This window comes from Mercenaria mercenaria, chromosome 6 (genome assembly GCF_021730395.1).
Source record: "Mercenaria mercenaria strain notata chromosome 6, MADL_Memer_1, whole genome shotgun sequence".
In the NCBI taxonomy this organism is placed as follows: domain Eukaryota; kingdom Metazoa; phylum Mollusca; class Bivalvia; order Venerida; family Veneridae; genus Mercenaria; species Mercenaria mercenaria.
In genome coordinates, this window is record NC_069366.1 from 59,071,014 (window position 1) to 59,092,854 (window position 21,841).

The 21,841-nt window shown below is 36.3% G+C and overlaps 1 protein-coding gene across 2 annotated transcripts in view; it reads left to right on the forward strand.

Annotated features, from left to right (window-relative positions):
- Nucleotides 1-470: 470 nt before the first annotated feature.
- LOC123550460 (probable leucine--tRNA ligase, mitochondrial) overlaps nucleotides 471-21,841 on the forward strand; it is a 61,527-nt gene continuing 40,156 nt past the window's right edge. Inside the window, exons 1-3 of one of the 2 annotated variants that reach the window (XM_053546050.1) lie at nucleotides 471-628; nucleotides 20,202-20,333; nucleotides 21,110-21,208. In XM_053546050.1, coding sequence (XP_053402025.1) covers nucleotides 20,211-20,333; nucleotides 21,110-21,208 — 222 coding nt within the window. In that variant the 5' untranslated portion in view covers nucleotides 471-628; nucleotides 20,202-20,210. Of the gene's footprint in view, nucleotides 629-825; nucleotides 915-20,201; nucleotides 20,334-21,109; nucleotides 21,209-21,841 lie in introns of those variants that run through there. The other variant, XM_053546049.1, reaches the window with a different exon arrangement.

Below are 21,841 nucleotides of genomic sequence, written 5' to 3' on the forward strand. Positions count from 1 at the left end.
TTCCTTTATTTTCTGCATATTTCTTTCAAACATGATTTTTCCACCAACAAAGAAGCCTCTAAACCGAAAACCTCTTTAAATCGAACATTTGGGGAGGGTTCACAATACTATGCAGTCAGCTGCAGACATATAATGAAAGTCGGAGGGTTTCTTAACAATTCCGTTTGGGCTTTTCTGCAGAATTTCAACTACAGGTAACATTTCATGTTCTCAAATCCTCCAACAAGAAACGACATCCGGACACTTGCTCTATCTATCTATGTATATGGCTGGACTCCCCTCACGGGTATAATAGCCGGGTTGCGCGTCACAACCAGATAAAAGTTTGTTTAAAAGCAGTGAAAGGAAGGCTTCAAAAATGAAGATATTGAGAAGGAAGATAAAAGTGTGAAAGTGTTAAGTAAGACGGAATATATACAAGTTAATAGGGGTTAAACACATCCGCTTTGTGAGTTCAGAGGCGGTAAGAGAGGACCGAGGGGTCAAGACATGGTTTGAACCCCTCAAGGTCAGGCTGGAGTACAGTTTGAGAAGGCAGGTGGTTCCAAAACACGACAGTATTAGGGAAGAAGGAGTATTCGAAGTAATTTGCTTCAGTATGGACTTGACGGAAGGAGAATTCCAGCAGGTACTGTAATCCAAGTTTTTCCATTAACGTAAACGAAAACAAAAGGAAATCGCAAAATGTCTCTGTAATAAGAAACATTGAGAAAATATGCACGGTGGAATATAAATTACCAATTATTCAGTATGCATAATACTCATTTGCCGAACTGCGCGTTTTAAGTGCTATCAGAAATTTAGCGGTATGCGACCTACAGACATAAAGGCATCTGACCGCCAAAACTAGATTTGCAAGTAAACGTGACTGGTAAATATTTTCCCGTACAGAGTCATAAACAGCAAACACTATTGTACGTATTTGTTGCTAAAATTGTTTTCCTTGCAATGTAGAAGTTTAAAGTCTTGTATATTGTGCAATAGATTATTATTAAAAAATAACATGAGTTTTCGCGACCCAGGTGGTTATACGGGACTTTCCTTTTGGCTATCCCTGTACCGTATACAATTCTGGCTATCGGTGAAAGGGTTCGGTTGTGTACCACTAAATTGAAATCTTCATACTAAACTAAACTATGAGGCTTAGTTAATCCCCCGCTACGACAGGCTAGGGGGAGGGAAAGCAATGTTCTCTGTCCATCTGTCCGTACAATCTGTAACACTTTGATACTGATGATATAAAACAAATTCATGTGGCATTTTACCGTTTCTATCCATGGCATGTAAAATGTCAAACAAGGCCATATTGCGTTTTACTATGTACGTCTATCTGTGGCCTGTAAAATACTTCGATATTGATGATATCCAATAAATTCATATTCTATATATGGCCTGTAATTCATAATTTTAACATGTCCAAAACATTGTGGAATGATACTTATTTCACTTGGGTATTGATTACATTTTACTCGGACTTTATCATTGACTCCCTGTGTAAAATCTCAAACTTTTAACTAAAATAAACGTATTAAATCGATACAGTATTTCAATGAAACTTCAAAGTTTTGTTGTTTGTAGCATCATCTGGGGCATGTGCAGTGAAAAATCTTAATTTGATTTTTAAAATAGTGTGATATTTATTTCTAAAGTCACTATATGTTCATTGTAAATATACTTCATTATACCCAAGTGGAAACTGGCAGGTACTCGAAAACGCAGCTCTCTGATTGGTCAATTAGAACCCCTAATGTACTGTGATGTCATGATAAAGTTATGAATACGCTTCAATATTGTGATATGCATCTCTATTAATGATATAAAATGAAGTCATATGTCATTTTTCTACAGCATGGCCTGTAGTTTACTGGACACAACGAGCACAGTCATGGAACATTTCACTGTGTCTATTCTTTGACGGTAATATACATCATAAGTGACGATATAAGGCAAAGAGATATGTTATTCCAATGTGGCTATCCTTGGCTTGTTATATACTTATATATTGATTATTAAGAAGAACGTGATATACAGTTTCACTGTGTCTATCCTTGACCTATTATAAAATGCCCTTTCACTGTGGCTATCCATGGCCTGTCATACGCTTATATATTGGTGAAATCAAACAATGTAAAGTGTTATTTCACTGTGGCTCTCCTTGGCCCGTTGTATAATAATATATTGGACAAATAGAACAAAGTAAAGTGTTATTTCACTGTTGGTATCCGTGGTCTGTTGTATAATAACATATTGGACAAATCGAACAATGTAAAGTGTCCTTTCACTGTGGCTATCCATGGCCTGCCATACGCTTATATATTGGTGAAATCGAACAAAGTAAAGTGTTATTTCACTGTGGCTATCCTTAATTGGCCTGTTGTATAATAATATATTGGACAAATAGAACAAAGTAAAGTGTTACTTTACTGATGGTATCTTTGGTCTGTTGTATAATGATATATTGGACAAATCGAACAAAGTAAAGTGTTATTTCACTGTGGCTATCCGTGGTCTGTAATATACTTATATATTGGACAAATCGAACAAAGTAAAGTGCCCTTTCACTGTGGCTATCCATGGCCTGTCATACGCTTATATATTGGTGAAATCGAACAAGTAAAGTGTTATTTCACTGTGGCTATCCATGGCCCGTTGTATAATAATATATTGGACAAATAGAACAAAGTAAAGTGTTATTTCACTGTTGGTAACCGTGGTCTGTTGTATAATGATATATTGGACAAATCGAACAAAGTAAAGCGTCATTTCACTGTGGCTATCCGTGGTCTGTAATATACTTAAATATTGGACAAATCGAACAAAGTAAAGTGCCTTTCACTGTGGCTATCCATGGCCTGTCATACGCTTATATATTGGTGAAATCGAACAAAGTAAAGTGTTATTTCACTGTGGCTATCATTGGCCTGTTGTATAATAATATATTGGACAAATAGAACAAAGTAAAGTGTTATTTCACTGTTGGTAACCGTGGTCTGTTGTATAATAATATATTGGACAAATCGAACAATGTAAAGCGTCATTTCACTGTGGCTATCCGTGGTCTGTAATATACTTAAATATTGGACAAATCGAACAAAGTAAAGTGCCCTTTCACTGTGGCTATCCATGGCCTGCCATACGCTTATATATTGGTGAAATCGAACAAGTAAAGTGTTATTTCACTGTGGCTATCCTTGGCCTGTTGTATAATAATATATTGGACAAATAGAACAAAGTAAAGTGTTACTTTACTGTTGGTATCCTTGGTCTGTTGTATAATGATATATTGGACAAATCGAACAAAGTAAAGTGTTATTTCACTGTGGCTATCCGTGGTCTGTAATATACTTAAATATTGGACAAATCGTACAAAGTAAAGTGTTATTTCACTGTGGCTATCCGTGGTCTGTAATATACTTAAATATTGGACAAATCGAACAAAGTAAAGTGCCCTATCACTGTGGCTATCCATGGCCAGTCATTCGCTAATATATTGGTGAAATCAAACAAAGTAAAGTGTTATTTCACTGTGGCTATCCTTGGCCCGTTGTATAATAATATATTGGACAAATAGAACAAAGTAAAGTGCCCTTTCACTGTGGCTATCCGTGGTCTGTTGTATAATGATATATTGGACAAATCGAACAATGTAAAGCGTCATTTCACTGTGGCTATCCCTGGTCTGTAATATACTTAAATATTGGACAAATCGAACAAAGTAAAGTGCCCTTTCACTGTGGCTATCCATGGCCTGTCATACGCTTATATATTGGTGAAATCAAACAAAGTAAAGCGTCATTTCACTGTGGCTATGCGTGGTCCGTTCTTTACTTATATATTGGTCATAACTAGGAAATTGAAGTCAGTTCACTGCAGCTATCAGTTGCCTGTAATATATTTCCTTATTGGTCAGATCGAACGAAATAAAATGTTATTTTACTGTGTCCATCCTGGATTCCTAATATACTTCTATAATGAACAAATCGAAAAAAAAAAACAAAAGTGTTAGTACCCTGCAGCCGGTAATTTACTCATATCTTCGACAGATAGAACAAAGTAAAATGTTAATTTACTGTGGCTATCCCTGGCTTGTGATATACTAACATATTGGTCTGATTGGACACTGTCATATGTCAGTTTAATGGCTCAAACTACAAGGAAATATGTATTGTCAAACCATGTCTATCTGGTAAGAAATGACAGTTTCAAGTGCCGCACCCACAAGGTAGAATCTGACAATATTTGACTTTTATACGAGATAAAATTACTAAATCCACTGGCTCAAACCTCAAGGAAATGTATTAACAAAAACAAATCTATCTGATAGTAAATGACGGGTTCTGGCGCAAACCACAAGAAATAATATACAGTCGAACTTCGATGGCTCGAACTCGAGGGTCCCGTGAAAATTAGTTCGAGTTTTCCGTTGTTCGAGCCATCCAAATGACGGCCATTTTGAATTTGGGAATTTGAGGGCATGATGTGTTACAAACCTTACATCGTAATATATTGTCACATTGTACCTAAATGTGTGTATGATACGATGATAAATAAAAACCGAACGGTGAAATATGCTTTATTATTTATTTTCAAACATGACATAGATACGGAAAAAACACGGATAAAACACTAATATAATTATAAGAATTTGGTGAAGAAGCATCAAACAGAAAGACATGAATAACTAACCTTTTTGAATCATAGTCCAGTACAATTATTATCATATTATTTTGCTTTCCAGTAGCCGACTTAGCTATCCCCCGTATCGGGTCCTTTATAAGTTGTTCCGCATGCTAAAGCAGTATGAAAGTTGACGTCGGATCTCCGTTTTTTGCAGAAAAAATAAAGACAAAGTAGTATGTACATTGCTCAATCATTTTTTATTCATAAATCAAAGCCCATTAAAGCATTGCAGTGAACGAAAGTCACTTTGTTTAATTTGTTTACCGACGCTAATTACGTAAGCGTGTGAAAATTACGCACGCGCCGGTTAAAGGGGAAGCTTGGAAAATGTCAGGCAGAAATGTGAAAAACTTTGTAAACACAAGCCATCCCGGGAAAAATTGTCTGTTCGACTGAATAGGTGTAATTATCACTGTAATTAAGCCGAGGGGACCACCAAATGAGTTCGAGAGTTCGAATTATCGAAGTTCGAGCGATCCGAGGTAGAACTATATAGAATAAAGAAGGAATAAATTTGGGACCGGGCGACGAGTTCGAGCGATCCCGGGTGTTCGAAAGATCCGAGTTCGAGCCATTGAAGTTCAACTGTAAATGAATATTCAAGATCAATGGCGGAAAGCCCAATGTAGAATTCGACAAAATTCCCCATTGATATGAAATAAAATCATTAGTTCAACTTGCTCAAACTTCAAGGAAATGTATAAAGTAAAAGCATATTTATATCATAATTAATGGTTTCCACTGGCTCAAACTTCGGGACATTTATGTAATAAGTGAAAAGCTAAAATATCGGGTAAGGAATGACGGTTTCGCTGTTGCAAACCACAAGGTATAATACAACAAAACATCACATCTATGTGACAAAAAATGACATTTCTCACTGCTTCAAACCGCAAGGATTTTCATCATAAATATTTATTTATTTAGGAAGAAATTACGTTTTCTCGACTGCTTTTTACAATCGATTCGTATTATATTTTAAATGGCATAACTGTTTCTTATCTTTAAGATGTAGGGACATTGATATGTTCTTTGATGAAAGTGAATGAATATCAATGAAAGCTGTTGAAGTGTTCGTTTTTTCAAATTTATTTGTCAGAAATAATCGAACTGACATGCATGTATATTCAAAGGGACATACACCTTTTAACAATTGACAGATAAGTCTAAAACATGTTTTGTACATCGACATATCATGTTTAAATACAGTAGAAAAGTTTAATTTTAATACTATATGGAGTAGGATATCGGTTTAAAGTAAACTTCCAAATCTTACTTGCAGGGCATTTGCAAATATATGTTTACAAATAACCCATATGCAAACTGGACTGCCTTATTATACAAACCATACATAAGTTTGAAAAAATACATGTTTAATAAAACGTTTTATAATTTTACCAAATACATTTGGAAAATTACCATGACCCAAGATCTTACGAAGTTTGTAAACCACATCCCCATAAAAAAGTCATATGTCATTTTACTGTGGCTATCCGTGCCCTGTAATATACTTCTATATTGATGATATAAAACAAAGTCATATGTCATTTCACTATGACTATCCTTGGCCTGTAATATACTTCTATATTGATGATATACAACAAAATCATATGTCATTTTACTGTGGCTATCCGTGCACTGTAATATACTTCTATATCGATGATATACAGCAAAGTCGTATGTCATTTTATTGTGGCTATCCGTGCCCTATAATATACTTCTATATCGATGATATACAACAAACTCATATGTCATTTTACTGTGGCTATCCTTGGCCTGTAATATACTTCTATATTGGTGATATACAGCAAAGTCATATGTCATTTTACTGTAGCTATCCGTGCCCTGTAATATACTTCTATATTGGTGATATACAGCAAAGTCATATGTCATTTTACTGTGGCTATCCGTGGCCTGTAATAAACTTCTATATTTGTGATATACAGCAGGGTCAAATTATGTCATTTTACTGTGGCTATACTTGGCATGTAATATACCTCTATATTGATGATATCGAACAAAGTCATATATCATTTTACTGTGGCTATCCGTGGCCTGTAATATACTTCTATATTGGTGATATACAGCAGAGTCAAATGGCATTTCACTGTGACTATCCTAGGCCTGTAATATACTTCTACATTGATGATATCCAACAAAGTCATATGTCATTTTAGTGTGGCTATCCTTGGCCTGTAATATACTTCTATATTGCTGATATCAAACAAAGTCATATGGCATTTCATTGTGGCTATCCGTGGCCTATAATATACTTCTATATTGATGATATCCAACAAAGTCATATGTCATTTTACTGTGGCTAGCCGTGGCCTGTAATATACTTCTATGTTAATGATATCAAACAAAGTCATATGGCATTTCATTTTTAGCTATCCGTGGCCTGTAATATACTTCTATTTTGCTGATATCGAACAAAGTGAAGTCATACGACATTTCACTGTGGCTATCCGTGGCCTGTAATATACTTCCATTTTGATGATATCGAACAAAGTCATATGGCATTTCACTGTGGCTATCCGGGGCCTTTAATATACTTCTATATTGATGATATCGAACAAAGTCATACGTCATTTCACTGTGAGTATCCGTGGCTTGTAATATATTTGTATATTGACGATATCGGATAAAGTCATATGGCATTTCACTGTGGTTATCCGTGGCCTGTAATATACCTATGGGTTGATAATATCGAGCAAAGTAAGAAGTTATTTTACTGTGTCTATTCTTGACCTGTCATATACGTCTATATTGGACAGATTGAACAAAGTGAAATGTCATTTCACTGTGTCTATCCGTGGCTTGTAATACACTTATATATTAGACAGATCTAACAAAGTCAAATGTCATTTCACTTAGCCTATCCTTGGCATGTTATATACTTATATATTGGACAGATCTAAAGTAAAATGTCATTTCAGTGTTTATCCGTGGCATGTTATACACGTATTTATTTATTTATTTTTTATTATTATTATTATTATTATTATTATTATTATCATTATTATTATTATACTGGATTTATATTATTATATATTTATCTTAAGCATGTTCAAAGGCCCTTTACATATAGCAAACGCAGCCACACAGGGTTCGAAATTCATCCTCTATTAGTACAGACCCGGAGCGATCTGACCAGAGGGACAGAGTGAGATAAAGCCCCCAGAACAGATAGAGAGAAATCGTTTAGATTCAGGCCTGTCCGGTTGACTTAGCCTAGCTCTTTGCGAATAGACAGTCTGGTTCTTTAACGTGTCCGGTGTATAGCACCGATACATGCGAAGCCGTCTTTCCTTGGAAGAACCTGTACGGGTAGAGGATGGCCACAGTGAAATGACATTTAATTGACTTTGTTCGATCTGTCCAATATATCAGTTTATTACAGGTCAAGGAAGGAAACAGTGACATGATACATAGCTTTGTTGGATATCATCAATAAAGAAATATATTACAGGCCACGGATAGCCAGAGTGAAATGGCATAGGACTTTGTTTGATATCATCAATGTAGAAGTTTATTACAGGCCACAGATGACCGCAGTGAAATGACACATGACTTTGTTCGATACCATAGATCTAGAAGTGTATTACAGGCCACAGATCGCTGCAGTGAAATGACACATGACTCTTCGATACCGTAGATATAGATTACAGGCCATGAATAGCCACAGTGAAATGACACATGACTTATATCATCAATATACAAGTATATTACACGCCACGGATAGCCCCAGCGAAATGACATATGACTGTTTTAGATATCATCGAAATGGAAGTACATTACAGTCCATAGATAGCCACAGTAAATCCACATGAGACTTTCTTTGATATCATCAATATAGAAGTATATTACAGGCCAAGGATAGCCACAGTAAAATGACATATGACTTTGTCCGATATCAACAATATAGAAGTTTATTACAGGCCAAGGATAGCCACAGTAAAATAACATATGACTTTGCTGTATATCATCAACATAGAAGTATATTACAGGGCACGGATAGCCACAGTAAAATGCCATATCACTTTGATGGATATCAGCAATATAGAGGCATATTACAGGCCAAGGATAGCCAAAGTAAAATGACATATGACTTTGTTGGATATCAGCAATATAGAAGTATACTACAGGACACGGATAGCCATAGTAAAATACCATATGACTTTGTTCGATATCGTTTACATAGAAGTATATTACAGGCCACGGATAGCCACAGTGAAATGTCATATGACTTTGTTCGATATCATCAAATTAGAAGTATATTACAGGCCACGGATAGAAACAGTGAAATGCCATATGACTTTGTTCGATATCATCAATATAGAAGTATATTACAGGGCACAGATAGCCACAGTGAAAAGCCATATGACTTTGTTCGATATCATCAATATAGAAGTATATTACAGGGCACAGATAGCCACAGTGAAAATCCATATGATTTTGTTCGATATCATCAAAATAGAAGTATATTACAGGGCACGGATAGCCACAGTGAAATGACATATGACTTTGTTGGATATCATCAACATAGAAGTATATTACAAGCCACGGATACTCACAGTGAAATACTGTATGACTTTGTTCGATATAATCAAAATAGAAGTATATGACAGGCCAAGGATAGCCACAGTAAAATGACATATGACTTTGTTGTATATCATCAATATAGAAGAATATTACAGGGCACGGATAGCCACAGTAAAATGACATATGACTTTGCTGTATATCACCAATACAGAAGTATACTACTGGGCACGGATAGCCACAGTAAAATGACATATGTCTTTATTTTATATCATCAATATAGAAGTATATTACAGGCCACGGATAGCCACAGTAAAATGACATATGACTTTGTTGTATATCATCAATACAGAAGTATATTACAAGGCACGGATAGCCACAGTAAAATGACATATGACTTTGCTGTATATTACCAATATAGAAGTATATTACAGGGCACGGATAGCCGCAGTAAAATGACATATGAGTTTGTTGTATATCATCAATACAGAAGTATATTACAGGCCAAGGATAGCCACAGTAAAATATCATGTGACATCAGCTATATAGAGGTATATTACAGGCCAAGGATAGCCACAGTAAAATGACATATGACTTTGCTGTATATTACCAATATAGAAGTATATTACAGGGCACGGATAGCCGCAGTAAAATGACATATGAGTTTGTTGTATATCATCAATACAGAAGTATATTACAGGCCAAGGATAGCCACAGTAAAATGTCATGTGACATCAGCTATATAGAGGTATATTACAGGCCAAGGATAGCCACAGTAAAATGACATATGACTTTGTTGTATATCATCAATATAGAAGTATATTACAGGGCACGGATAGCCGCAGTAAAATGACATATGAGTTTGTTGTATATCATCAATACAGAAGTATATTACAGGCCAAGGATAGCCACAGTAAAATGTCATGTGACATAGCTATATAGAGGTATATTACAGGCCAAGGATAGCCACAGTAAAATGACATATGACTTTGTTGTATATCATCAATATAGAAGTATATTACAGGGCACGGATAGCCACAGTAAAATGACATATGACTTTGTTCGATATCAATAATATAGACGTATATTTCAGGCCAAGGATAGCCACAGTAAAATGACATATGACTTTGTTGTATATCATCAATATAGAAGTATATTACAGGGCACGGATAGCCACAGTAAAATGACATATGACTTTGTTCGATATCAATAATATAGACGTATATTTCAGGCCAAGGATAGCCACAGTAAAATGACATATGACTTTGTTCGATATCAATCATATAGACGTATATTACAGGCCAAGGATAGGTACAGTAAAATGACATATGACTTTGTTGTATACTATCAATACAGAAGTATTTTACAGGGCACGGATAACCGCAGTGAAATGGCATATGAGTTTGTTGCATATCACCAATATAGAAGTATATTACAGGCCAAGGATAGTCATAGTAATATGACATATGACTTTGTTGTATATTATCAATATAGAAGTATATTACAGGCCAAGGATAGCCACAGTCAAATCACATATGACTTTGCTGTATATCACCAATATAGAAGTATATTACAGGGCACGGATAGCCACAGTAAAATGACATATGACTTTGCTGTATATCACCAATATAGAAGTATATTACAGGCCCAGGATAGCCGCAGTAAAATGACATATGAGTTTGTTGTATATCATCAGTATAGAAGTATATGACAGGCCCAGGATAGCCACAGTAAAATGACATATGACTTTGTTGTATATCATCAGTACAGTAGTATATTACAGGCCAAGGATAGCCACAGTAAAATGACATATGACTTTGCTGTATATCATCGATATGGAAGTATATTACAGGGCACGGATAGCCGCAGTAAAATGACATATGACTTTGCTGTATATCATCAGTATAGAAGTATATTACAGGCCAAGGATAGCCGCAGTAAAATGACATATGACTTTGTTGTATATCATCAATATAGAAGTATATTACAGGCCAAGGATAGCCGCAGTAAAATGACATATGACTTTGTTGTATATCATCAATATATAAGTATATTACAGGGCACGGATAGCCACAGTGAAATGGCATATGACTTTGCTGTAAATCATCAATACAGAAGTATATTACAGGGCACGGATAGCCGCAGTGAAATGGCATATGACTTTGTTGTATATCACCAATATAGAAGTATATTACTGGCCAAGGATAGCCAAAGTAAAATGACATATGACTTTGTTGTATATCATCAATATAGAAGTATATTACAGGGCACGGATAGCCGCAGTGAAACGGCATATGACTTTGTTCGATATCAACAATATAGAAGTATATTACAGGCCACGGATAGCCACAGTAAAATGACATATGACTTTGTTTGATATCGCAATACAGAAGTATTTTACAGGGCACGGATAGCCGCAGTAAAATGACATATGACTTTGTAGGATATCAGCAATATAGAAGTATATTGCAGGCCAAGGATAGCCACAGTAAAATGACATATTACTTTGGTCGAAATATATTACAGGCCACGTATAGCCACTGTATAATGACATGTGACTTTGACCTTGACCTTGAGCAGACATAGCTGACTCATGAGGTCTGCACAGTGTCTTGATGAGGTGATCATTTGATCAAAGATTCACGAAAATCCTTCAAGTGATTTAGGAAATACAGAGTGGACACAAAATGGAAAGCTCAAAATTTGACCTTTAGTTGTGACCTTGACACTGAGCCGACATGGCTGTCTCAAGAATTCTGCACATTGTCTTGATGAGGTGATTATTTGACTAAAGTTTCAGGAAAAATCCTTCAAGTGGTTTAGGAGATACAGAGCGGACACAAAATGAAAGGCTCAAACATTTGGCCTTGAATTGTGACCTTGACATTGAGTCAACATGGCTTACTCATAAGTTCTCATAAGTTCTACACATCGTCTTGATGAGGTTTTGGAGATACAGAGCGGGCACATTGACAAAAAGGAAGGCTCAAACCTTTGACTTTGAATTGTGACCTTGACCTTGAGCCGACATGGCTGAGTCATGCGTTCTGCATATCGTCTTGATGAAGTGGTCGATCATTTTCAAGACCCAAGTTTTATGAAAATTCTTCAAGGGGTTTAATTTATATAGACCGGACACGAAATATTACGGACGGCCGGACCGGACGGACGGACAGAGACCACTCCATTAACCCTCCCCTCACCACCATAGCATCGTGATTAAGAATTAACTAGGCCCCAGAATTATCATATTATGAACAAATCAATTTTAGAATTTGGTGGTACGATACCGTCCCAGCGAGGATAGCCAGAAATGTATACGGTAGCGGATAGCCAAAAGGCGTGTCCGTTATACGGTGTTGCATCTCACGACATTGGGCCATTCCAGAAAACATCCAGCCCCATGAGGAAGCAGTGGCTGCCGAAGAAGTTTTTATAGGTGGATGTTAATTTACAGATAAAGGGAACAGGGTGTGTATATTGGGAAGGAGTCCTGAGGGGGTCGGGGGTGTGTGTGTAGGGGAGGGGGGGGGGGGGGGGGGGGGGTGAGGAGTGTTGATTAAGCCATTATGTTGTTTGTTTGCAACTGCATCGTAAAGCAAGGGTCTACCCAGTATGGAAGCAGTTTTCTAGGCTAGGGGAAGTAGGGGGTTAGATTTTACAGATAAATTCATAATTTTAACATGTCCAAAACATTGCGGAATGATACTTATTTAACTTGGGTATTGATTACATTTTACTCAGACTTTATCATAGGCTCCCTGTGTAAAATCTCAAACTTTTAACTAAAATAAAGATATTAATTCGATATCATATTTCAATGAAACTTCAAAGTTTTGTTGTTTGTAGCATCATCTGGGGCATGTGCAGTGAAAAATTTTAATTTGATTTTTAAACTAGTGTGATATTTATTTCTAAAGTCACTATATGTTCATTGTAAATATACTTCGTTATACCCAAGTGGAAACTGGCAGGTGCTCGAAAATGCAGCTCTCTGATTGGTCAATTAGAACCACTTATGTACTGTGATGTCATGATAAAGTTATGAATTGGGGAGGGAGGTGTTATGTGGAAAAAAGTTGCCAGGGGAAGCATTTTTGAGGAAGAGAAGAGGGGCATATTTTGATGACAGCATAAATCACACAGTGTGTGCATGGAGGGTGGGGGCAAAATGCTGGCATGTAACGTGAGATCTATGTATTGAATACTGTTTACACCCAAGTGTTGAATGGGAGAGAGGTGGGGTTAAATGTCTTCAGGAGAGGGGGTAATTTTCTGATGTAAAAAACTGCTTCCACATTCTGAGGCGGGAGGGGGTGGGGGGTCTGGAATATAGCCCCTTCCTACACTGCTCTTGCATCAAGTGTTGTGGACTATTATTCCTGTTCTTTGTCCCCCGCCTTTTTTCAAAGAAAGAAAGGAGCTAGGACATAGAAATAGGCTGCGTCTTTCCTTCTATCTGTCACACTTTGTGTCCCGTCCATGACTCTGCCATCCATGAAGGGATTTTGACATAACTTGACACAAATGTTTCCCATAACGAGATGATATTTCATGCGCAAGACCCAGTTCCCTAGCTCCAAGGTCAAGGTCATACATAGAGGTTAACAGGTTTTGTTTCGTGTCCTGTCCATAACTCTGCCATTCATGAAGGGATCGATTATTGAAATTACTTTGCACAAATGTTCCCCGTAATGAGACAACGTGTCATGCGCAAGACCCTAGCTTTAAGGTCAAGGTCAAACTTAGAGGTCAAAGGTTAACATGGTCTGTTTCTTGTCCGGTCCATAACTCTTCCATTCATCAAGGGATTTTAAAATTACATGTCACAAATGTTCCCTAAAATGAGTTGATGTGTTATGCCCAAGAACCAGACCCCTAGGTCCAAGGTCAATGTCACACTTAGAAGTCAAAGGTTAACATGGTCTGTTTATTGTCCTGCCCATAACTCTGCCATTCATCAAGGGATTTTGATTGGTTTTAGAAATTCCCGAGGTGTATTTATAAGAACATCTTGATATTCTATGGTTGATTTTTTTCTTGCGATCTAGGGACATCATTTTTCTGGCTGGAATCTCATCCCCCATGACGTTGCCCATTCACCAAGTTTATTAATGTCTTTGTACTTCTACGCAGTCTATCCGTAAATATTTTCCGATACCATAAACAATTGTCTGCGAATAAACTAATATTTGATGTGATATCTTTTGAGTATTTAATTATACCAGATTTATATCAAAGATAAAAAGATAAAATAGGCCCGAGTACTATTCCTTGTGAAACTCCTGATAGTAGTAAGTACTGAGGAGTGAGGATACATTAAATGATTCACTGTTGACTACTACACATTGACTATGATTTACTAAAAAAAGAGTTAGTCCAATTTAATATGTTTGATCTTACACTGTAAACTTTTATGCATTTTGGACTTTAGAAGTTCATGTGGCACATTATTAAAAGCCTTTTCAAAGTCAAGAATGAAAATGTCTTATTTGTTTGCTCCAATTTATTGAATATGCCCAGTCACTGATCACTGCTACTAGTTGTGTTTCACAGCTATGATACTTTCTAAATGTATGTTGTCTATTACTAAGTATATTAAGGTATTATATTATGAACTTCATATTCTGATGTTCATTACTTAAATGCTGCTTAGTGATAATGGGCCGCTGTTTTGCTGACTTAGGTATATAGTCAGGGAGAACGTCCTTAGATGACGTCGCAGTTGTTCCGTCTGGTGAACAGAATGGCCGGGAAGCTGATTTTAATGTTAAATGCAACAATATGTGTGCAATTTATAATATAATCTTGTTTAAAAATGGAAGGGAAATATAATGTAAATATGAGAAATGAAACTTTTTTTTGGGTGTTCATGCGAAGATACTCTATTTTTAACACAAGTAGGCAGTATAGAATCGTTATTTATTGACCTTTTTGTGAATTCAAACTGGCTTTCTAAAATACGTTATTTATGCTTTTTGTTGAAAATTGTAATATTTATAATTCAATTAAATTCATAAATACAAAATGTTCATCTTGATATTCAAAAATATCCCTGTGCCAATGTGCAGATGTCCTGGTTTGACACTGGTTAGGTACAAAATAGAGATATGCCATCACTAAATGAACGTGACCATCTGAAAATAAGTATAGCCTCAGTTAAGTGATGGTAGCCAGAACTAGTGGTCACTGCTACAAGTAGATACTGTTGTTTAACCCTTACCCTGCTAAATTTCTATAATGCACTTGTACATCTTCCAATTTGGACAGTACCATTAACTCCCTGAGGCCGATATCATAATATACATGCTGCGGCGAGATAAGAATTGCCACCTGACGTCGAAGAATATTATCTGATCTTATCATAATCACACTCGCATGCAGTCAATTGAAATCATGCATGGAAATATTATTAACATTGGTTTAAATCAAACTATACTTATAAAATCTTCCAAGTTTGAACAAATATTTATATATATCCACTTTCGTCCGTATGTTATATCCAAATAGAATAATAATTTCACTTCGAAACATTCACCATTTTTACACTGCGTTTAATAAATATTTGAACATTTTCGATTTTATTACTTTTTTTTCACATGTAAACACATTAAATTCCAATAAATAGAAATACATTGACACAGAGTATTTACATCAGGATTACTAAAAAATAACACTCATTTTTGAGTGAATATCGATGGTTTATTTTGATGTATAATTAATTTCTTAACATGTACACAAACGTTGTGTGACTCGCACTGAGACAGTTAAGTTGTAATATTTACACCCATCTTTTAATAATTATTACATTTACAAAAAGCGTTTATTTACACATATTTTTATGTATGAAACTTGTTTTGCTGTGTTATTTTTAGCTCGACTATTCGAAGAATAAGTAGAGCTATCCTACTCACCATGGCGTCGGCGTCGGCGTCACACCCTGGTTAAGTTTTTCGTACCAGTCCACATTTTGACAAAGTCTTTTGAGATAAAGCTTTGAAACTTTCAACACTTGTTTACCATCACCATGTCCAGTTATAGGCAAGAGTATATAACTCTGTCAAGCATTTTGACTGAATTATGGCCCCTTTTGACTTAGAAATCTTGGTTAAGTTTTTCGTACCAGTTCATATTTTGGCAAAGTCTTTTGAGATAAAGCTTTGAAACTTTCAACACTTGTTTACCATCATCATGTCCAGTTGTAGGCAAGAGTACATAACTCCATCAAGCATTTTGGTTGAATTATTGCCCCTTTTTAGCCCACCATCATCAGATGGTGGGCTATTCAAATCACTCTGCGTCCGTGGTCCGTCGTCCTTCCGTCCGTCCGTCAGTCCGTCAGTCCGTCTGTCCTTCCGTCCGTTAACAATTTCTCGTTATCGCATCTCCTCATAAACTACCTGGGGGATTTTGACCAAACTTTGTCAGAATGATGTATTGGTACCCTAGTTGTGTCCCCCTGAAAATCAAACTGGTTCAACAATTTTTTAGTAAGTTATGGCCCTTTGTTTATTTCTATAGTTTACATAGATTTATATAGGGAAAAACTTTGAAAATCTTCTTGTCCAAAACCACAGAGCCTAGGGCTTTGATATTTGGTATGAAGCATCATCTAGTGGTCCTCTACCAAGATGACTCAAAATATTTCCTTGGGGTCTAATATGGCCCCGCCCCGGGGGTCACATGGTTTATATAGACTTATATAGGGAAAAACTTTGAAAAACCTCTTGTTCAAAACCACAGGGCCTAGGGCTTTGATATTTTGTATATGACATCAACTAGTGATCTTCTACTAAGATTGTTCAAATTATCCCCCTAGGGTCAAATATGGCCCCGCCCCGGGGGTCACATGGTTTACATAGACTTACATAGGGAAAAACGTTGAAAATCTTCTTGTCCAAACCACAAAGCCTAGGGCTTTGGCATTTGTAATGTAGCATCATCTAGTGGTTCTCTACCAAGTTTGTTCAAATTATCCCCCTAGGGTCAAATATGGCCCCGCCCTGGGGGGTCACATGGTTCATATAGACTTATATAGGGAAAAGATTTACAAATCTTCTTGTCAATAACCTACAACATTCAAGTTTGGACTACCTGTATGGTTTTGAGTGGCAAGATGAACCTTGACATGAGTTGACCTTTATTTTGACCTAGTGACCTACTTTCACATTTCTGTAGCTACAGCCTTCAAATTTGGACCACGTGCATAGTTTTGTGCACTGAAAAAAACTTTGACCTTGACTTTGACCTAGTGACCTACTTTCACATTTTTGAAGGTGCAGGCTTCAAATTTGGACCACATGCATAGTTCTGTGTTCCGAATTGGAATTTGACCTTGATTTTGACCTACTGACCTACTTTCACATTTCTCAACCTACAGCCTTCAAATTTGGACCACATGCATAGTTTTGTGTACCGAAACAAACTTTGACCTTTACATTGACCTAGTGACCTACTTTCACATTTTTGATGGTACAGGCTTCAAATTTGGAACACATGCATAGTTCTGTGTTCCGAAATAAAATTTGACCTTGATTTTGACCTAGTGACCTACTTTCACATTTCTCGAGCTACAGCCTTCAAATTTGGACCACTTGCATAGTTTTGTGTACCGAAATGAACTTTGACCTTAAGATTGACCTAGTGACCTACTTTCACATTTCTGTAGCTACCGGCTTCAAATTTAGACCACATGCATAGGATTGTGTACCGAAACAAACTTTGACCTTGACATTGACCTAGTGACCTACTTTCACATTTTTGAAGGTACAGGCTTTAAATTTGGACCACATGCATAAATTTGTGTTCTGAAGTGTAATTTGACCTTGATTTTGACCTAGTGACCTACTTTCACGTTTCGTCCTTGAAATTGATCTAGTGACCTACTTTCACATTTCTCAAGCTACAGCTTTCGAATTTGGACCACATGCAAAGTGTTGTGTACGGAAATGAAATTTGACCTTGAGCTAGTCAGTAAGTCTTGAAATTTGGAACACTCAAAAATGGTACATTGGTGGGCGCCAAGATCACTCTGTGATCTCTTGTTTACTTAGAAATCTTGGTTAAGTTTTTCGTACCAGTCTACATTTTGACAAAGTCTTTTGAGATAAAGCTTTGAAACTTTCAACACTTGTTTACCATCACCATATCCAGTTGTAGGCAAGAGTACATAACTCCATCAAGCATTTTGGCTGAATTATGGCCCCTTCTGACTTAGAAGTCTTGGTTAAGTTTTTCGTACCAGTTTATATTTTGTGTAAAGTGTTTGACATATGGCTTTGAAACTTTTATATCTTGTTCAGTATTGTAGTCTCTATCAATAGGCAAAAGTACATAACTCTGTCTTCTTTTTTGGCTGAATTATGGCCCTTTTTGAACTTGGAAATTGGTTCTGTTTTCATATATGTCCATGTTTTGTCAAGACTATTTGACATATGGCTTTTAAACTTTAAACACTTGTTTATCATTATGATTTCCATCTGCAGGCAAGAGTACATAACTCTTGACAACTATTTTGGCTGAATTATGGCCCTTTTTGGACTTTGACATTTTTGTCAAAATATTTGAACTGTGGCTTTGAAACTGTTAACACTAGTATATCAACATGATTTCCATCTGTAGGCAAGTGTACATAACTCTGTCAACTATTTTGACTGAATTATGACCCTTTTTGGACTTGGAAATTAGTTAAACTTTTCATACAAGTCTGTGTTTGCCTAACATATAACTTAATAACATATTTGCCATCATGGTCACACATTGCCACTTAGTGCAAGACTAATCGAAATCCACAAATACAGGAAAAATTTTGTTTAATCCATTTTTTTCTTTTGTCTGAAAATCTATGGAAATATTTTGACCCCATTCTTCAATCAATTGGAATAGTCGAGCGCGCTGTCATCCGACAGCTCTTGTTATCCATTTGAATTTAATGCGACGTAAGTGTATGAATATTTCAGCTTTCTAAAACTTAACATTTTTCGACCATTCATTTCTCTGATAATGAAATTTCATCGTCGGAATCATGATCCGACGGAACTGATACGTCAAAAGCAGCATGATAATGAATATTTTCTTCAATGTAAGAAAAAAAGAAATATCTCTGGCAGCCGACATTATTTAAATCTTTTCAAATACAGTATGAACGAAACACAGCGGAGTTCGTCTTTTTTTTATTTCCTTTACCGCATATTTACAAACATTTATTTTAACAAGGAAACTAATTATTAGCATAATTAATAATTATAACATCTAAGAAATAATAGCCAGTATGCAAAATGATTTTGCTTTTATCAGGATTATCAAAAATTAACAAGTATGTGACGCAATCAGCATGATCTTGGTGCCGCGACTATACTCGTCGATCGCCGTCTTGGGGAGTCCTGATAACACGCGTATAGTCGGATATCGACGCTACAGGGGTGGAAAATATAGCGCCTTTAGTCGCATATCCGCCCCAAGGAGTTAACTGTTAAAAAGGGTGCTTACCCAAAAGATACTGGCTGAAAGCGAACAGTGCAGATCATGATCTGCACTGGCCGCAAAGGCAGAACCAATCCTGTCCAGCATGGTAAGGGTTAAACTTTATATAATTGAAACAAGATGCTAAATCCGAACAGACATTGACACAGTCTTTATGTTATTACGAATTTATGTTCAACTACTTTGTGTCTCGGCTTTAACTTTAAACTGATTCAAGATATTCAGTTGAAACTTTACACAAGTGCTAAGCAAGATGAAAACGTGTATCACATGCAGTCAGTTTGGTAAAGCAAAGGTCAAGGTCACAAGTAGTCTAGAAATTTGACGAATGCAGGCAAAATTGTTCTTAATAAAAGCATAAAATTTCATTCAAAATATAAACTTTTTTAAATTCATTTTCAAAGATTAACTGTCTTAGAAGGTCAAAAAAGATGGTTACGGATTCTTATTTACGTTAAAAAGTGATTGTTTTATACACTGTTGTTTTTTGATTGTAGACTTAAAGAATGAAACTTCTAAACTCTGTGCCAAATGTGACATGGAGCGTGCTGAAACATACGCTGATCAACGTGCAGCAACTTCGTAACCTGTGTGTTCCAGCTTCACTGTATGAAAAGACTGGAAAATGGGTAGGTACACTTTATACTAGGTGGGCCGGTTGTCTAGTGGTAACACGCTTGACTGTCAATCCAGAGGTCCGGGGTTCGAATCCCAGTCCAGGCACTGGAAATTTCTGAGATATTCTTGAGTGTCTCCCACCTAACTAGAGGCCTGTACTGGTTCTTCCCAGGAAAGACAGCTTTGCGTGTATCGGTGCTATACACCGGGCACGTTAAAGAACCAGACTGTCTATTCTCAAAGAGCTAGGCTAAGATAGCCGGACAGGCCTGTATCTACAAAGGATTTCTCTTTATCTGTTCTGGGGGCTTTATCTCACTCTGTCCCTCTGGTCAGATCGCTCTGTGTCTGTACTAGTAGAGGATGAGTTTCGCACCCTGTGTGGCTGCGTTTGCAGTATGTAAAGCGCCTTTGAACGTGTTTATCATGAAAAGGGCGCTATATAAATCTGGTATAATAATAATATACATCAGAAGAAGCTCACAGAGCAGATTTTCGTTTTTACAAATTCGGAGGTATATTTCAAGTCATATTTGGTAGTAAAGGTTCATGCTCGATTGAACGATGTCAGAAGCAACTTGTATTTGAAAGGTACTTCATTCGGATATATTTTTTTTTCGGTTTTCTTGAAAATGATTTAAGAGCTATAGCTATTAGCATAATTGCTGCCTTTTAACAAAAAGACTTATTGTTGGACCCTCGTTCATCCTGCGGACATTTCTATTGCTTTCAATTTCTAATCTTTGACTCAATTAATGTTAAGCTTACAATAATGACTTTCTTTCAGGCTTTTAGGTTGAATAAAGAACAAATATTGGAGATAGAAGAAATCTGGAAAGAGAGGCTTCACAAGTATGACATACAGAAAAATTGTGAACAGACAGAGGTATGTAGCTTTGTTAAAGAGAAAAAATGTGAACAGATGTAGAGATATAGCTGTCAGACTTTACAAGAGTGATATAGAGAAAAACTGAACAGATAGAGTTACGTGTATATAGCTTTCAGACTTCACAACAGTGATGTAGAGAAAAACTCAATAAAAACTCAGAACATGTGTAGGTATGCAGTTTTTAGACTTCTTAACAGTGAAATAAAGGAAAATAGTGAACAGACAGAGGTATATAGCTTTCAGATGTGAACCCCAAAAACAGAGAACAATATATAGAGGATATTACATGAGTGTCTTTTCATACTGAATTTATTAAATGAGTTGAATAAAATAAGATGCGAGGCTCTGCTGAGCATTTTATCAATTTTATTTAACGAGTTTAATAAATTCATTGTGGACAGACACAGATGTTTTTATCACAAGTCATGTAAGCTTTTCCTGTTGAAACATCAAAATTTCTTCTTTCTTTACCATTATAGACCAAGTAAATTCGCTTGACGTCTCCTACAAATAAACGACGTCAACGTCAAAGCTTTATTACACTAGTGGCTTTATTTCACTCCTGCGACGTCAAACGTGATAAACATTAATATTATACAGGGATGTTGTCAGGACCTGATGATAAGTTCG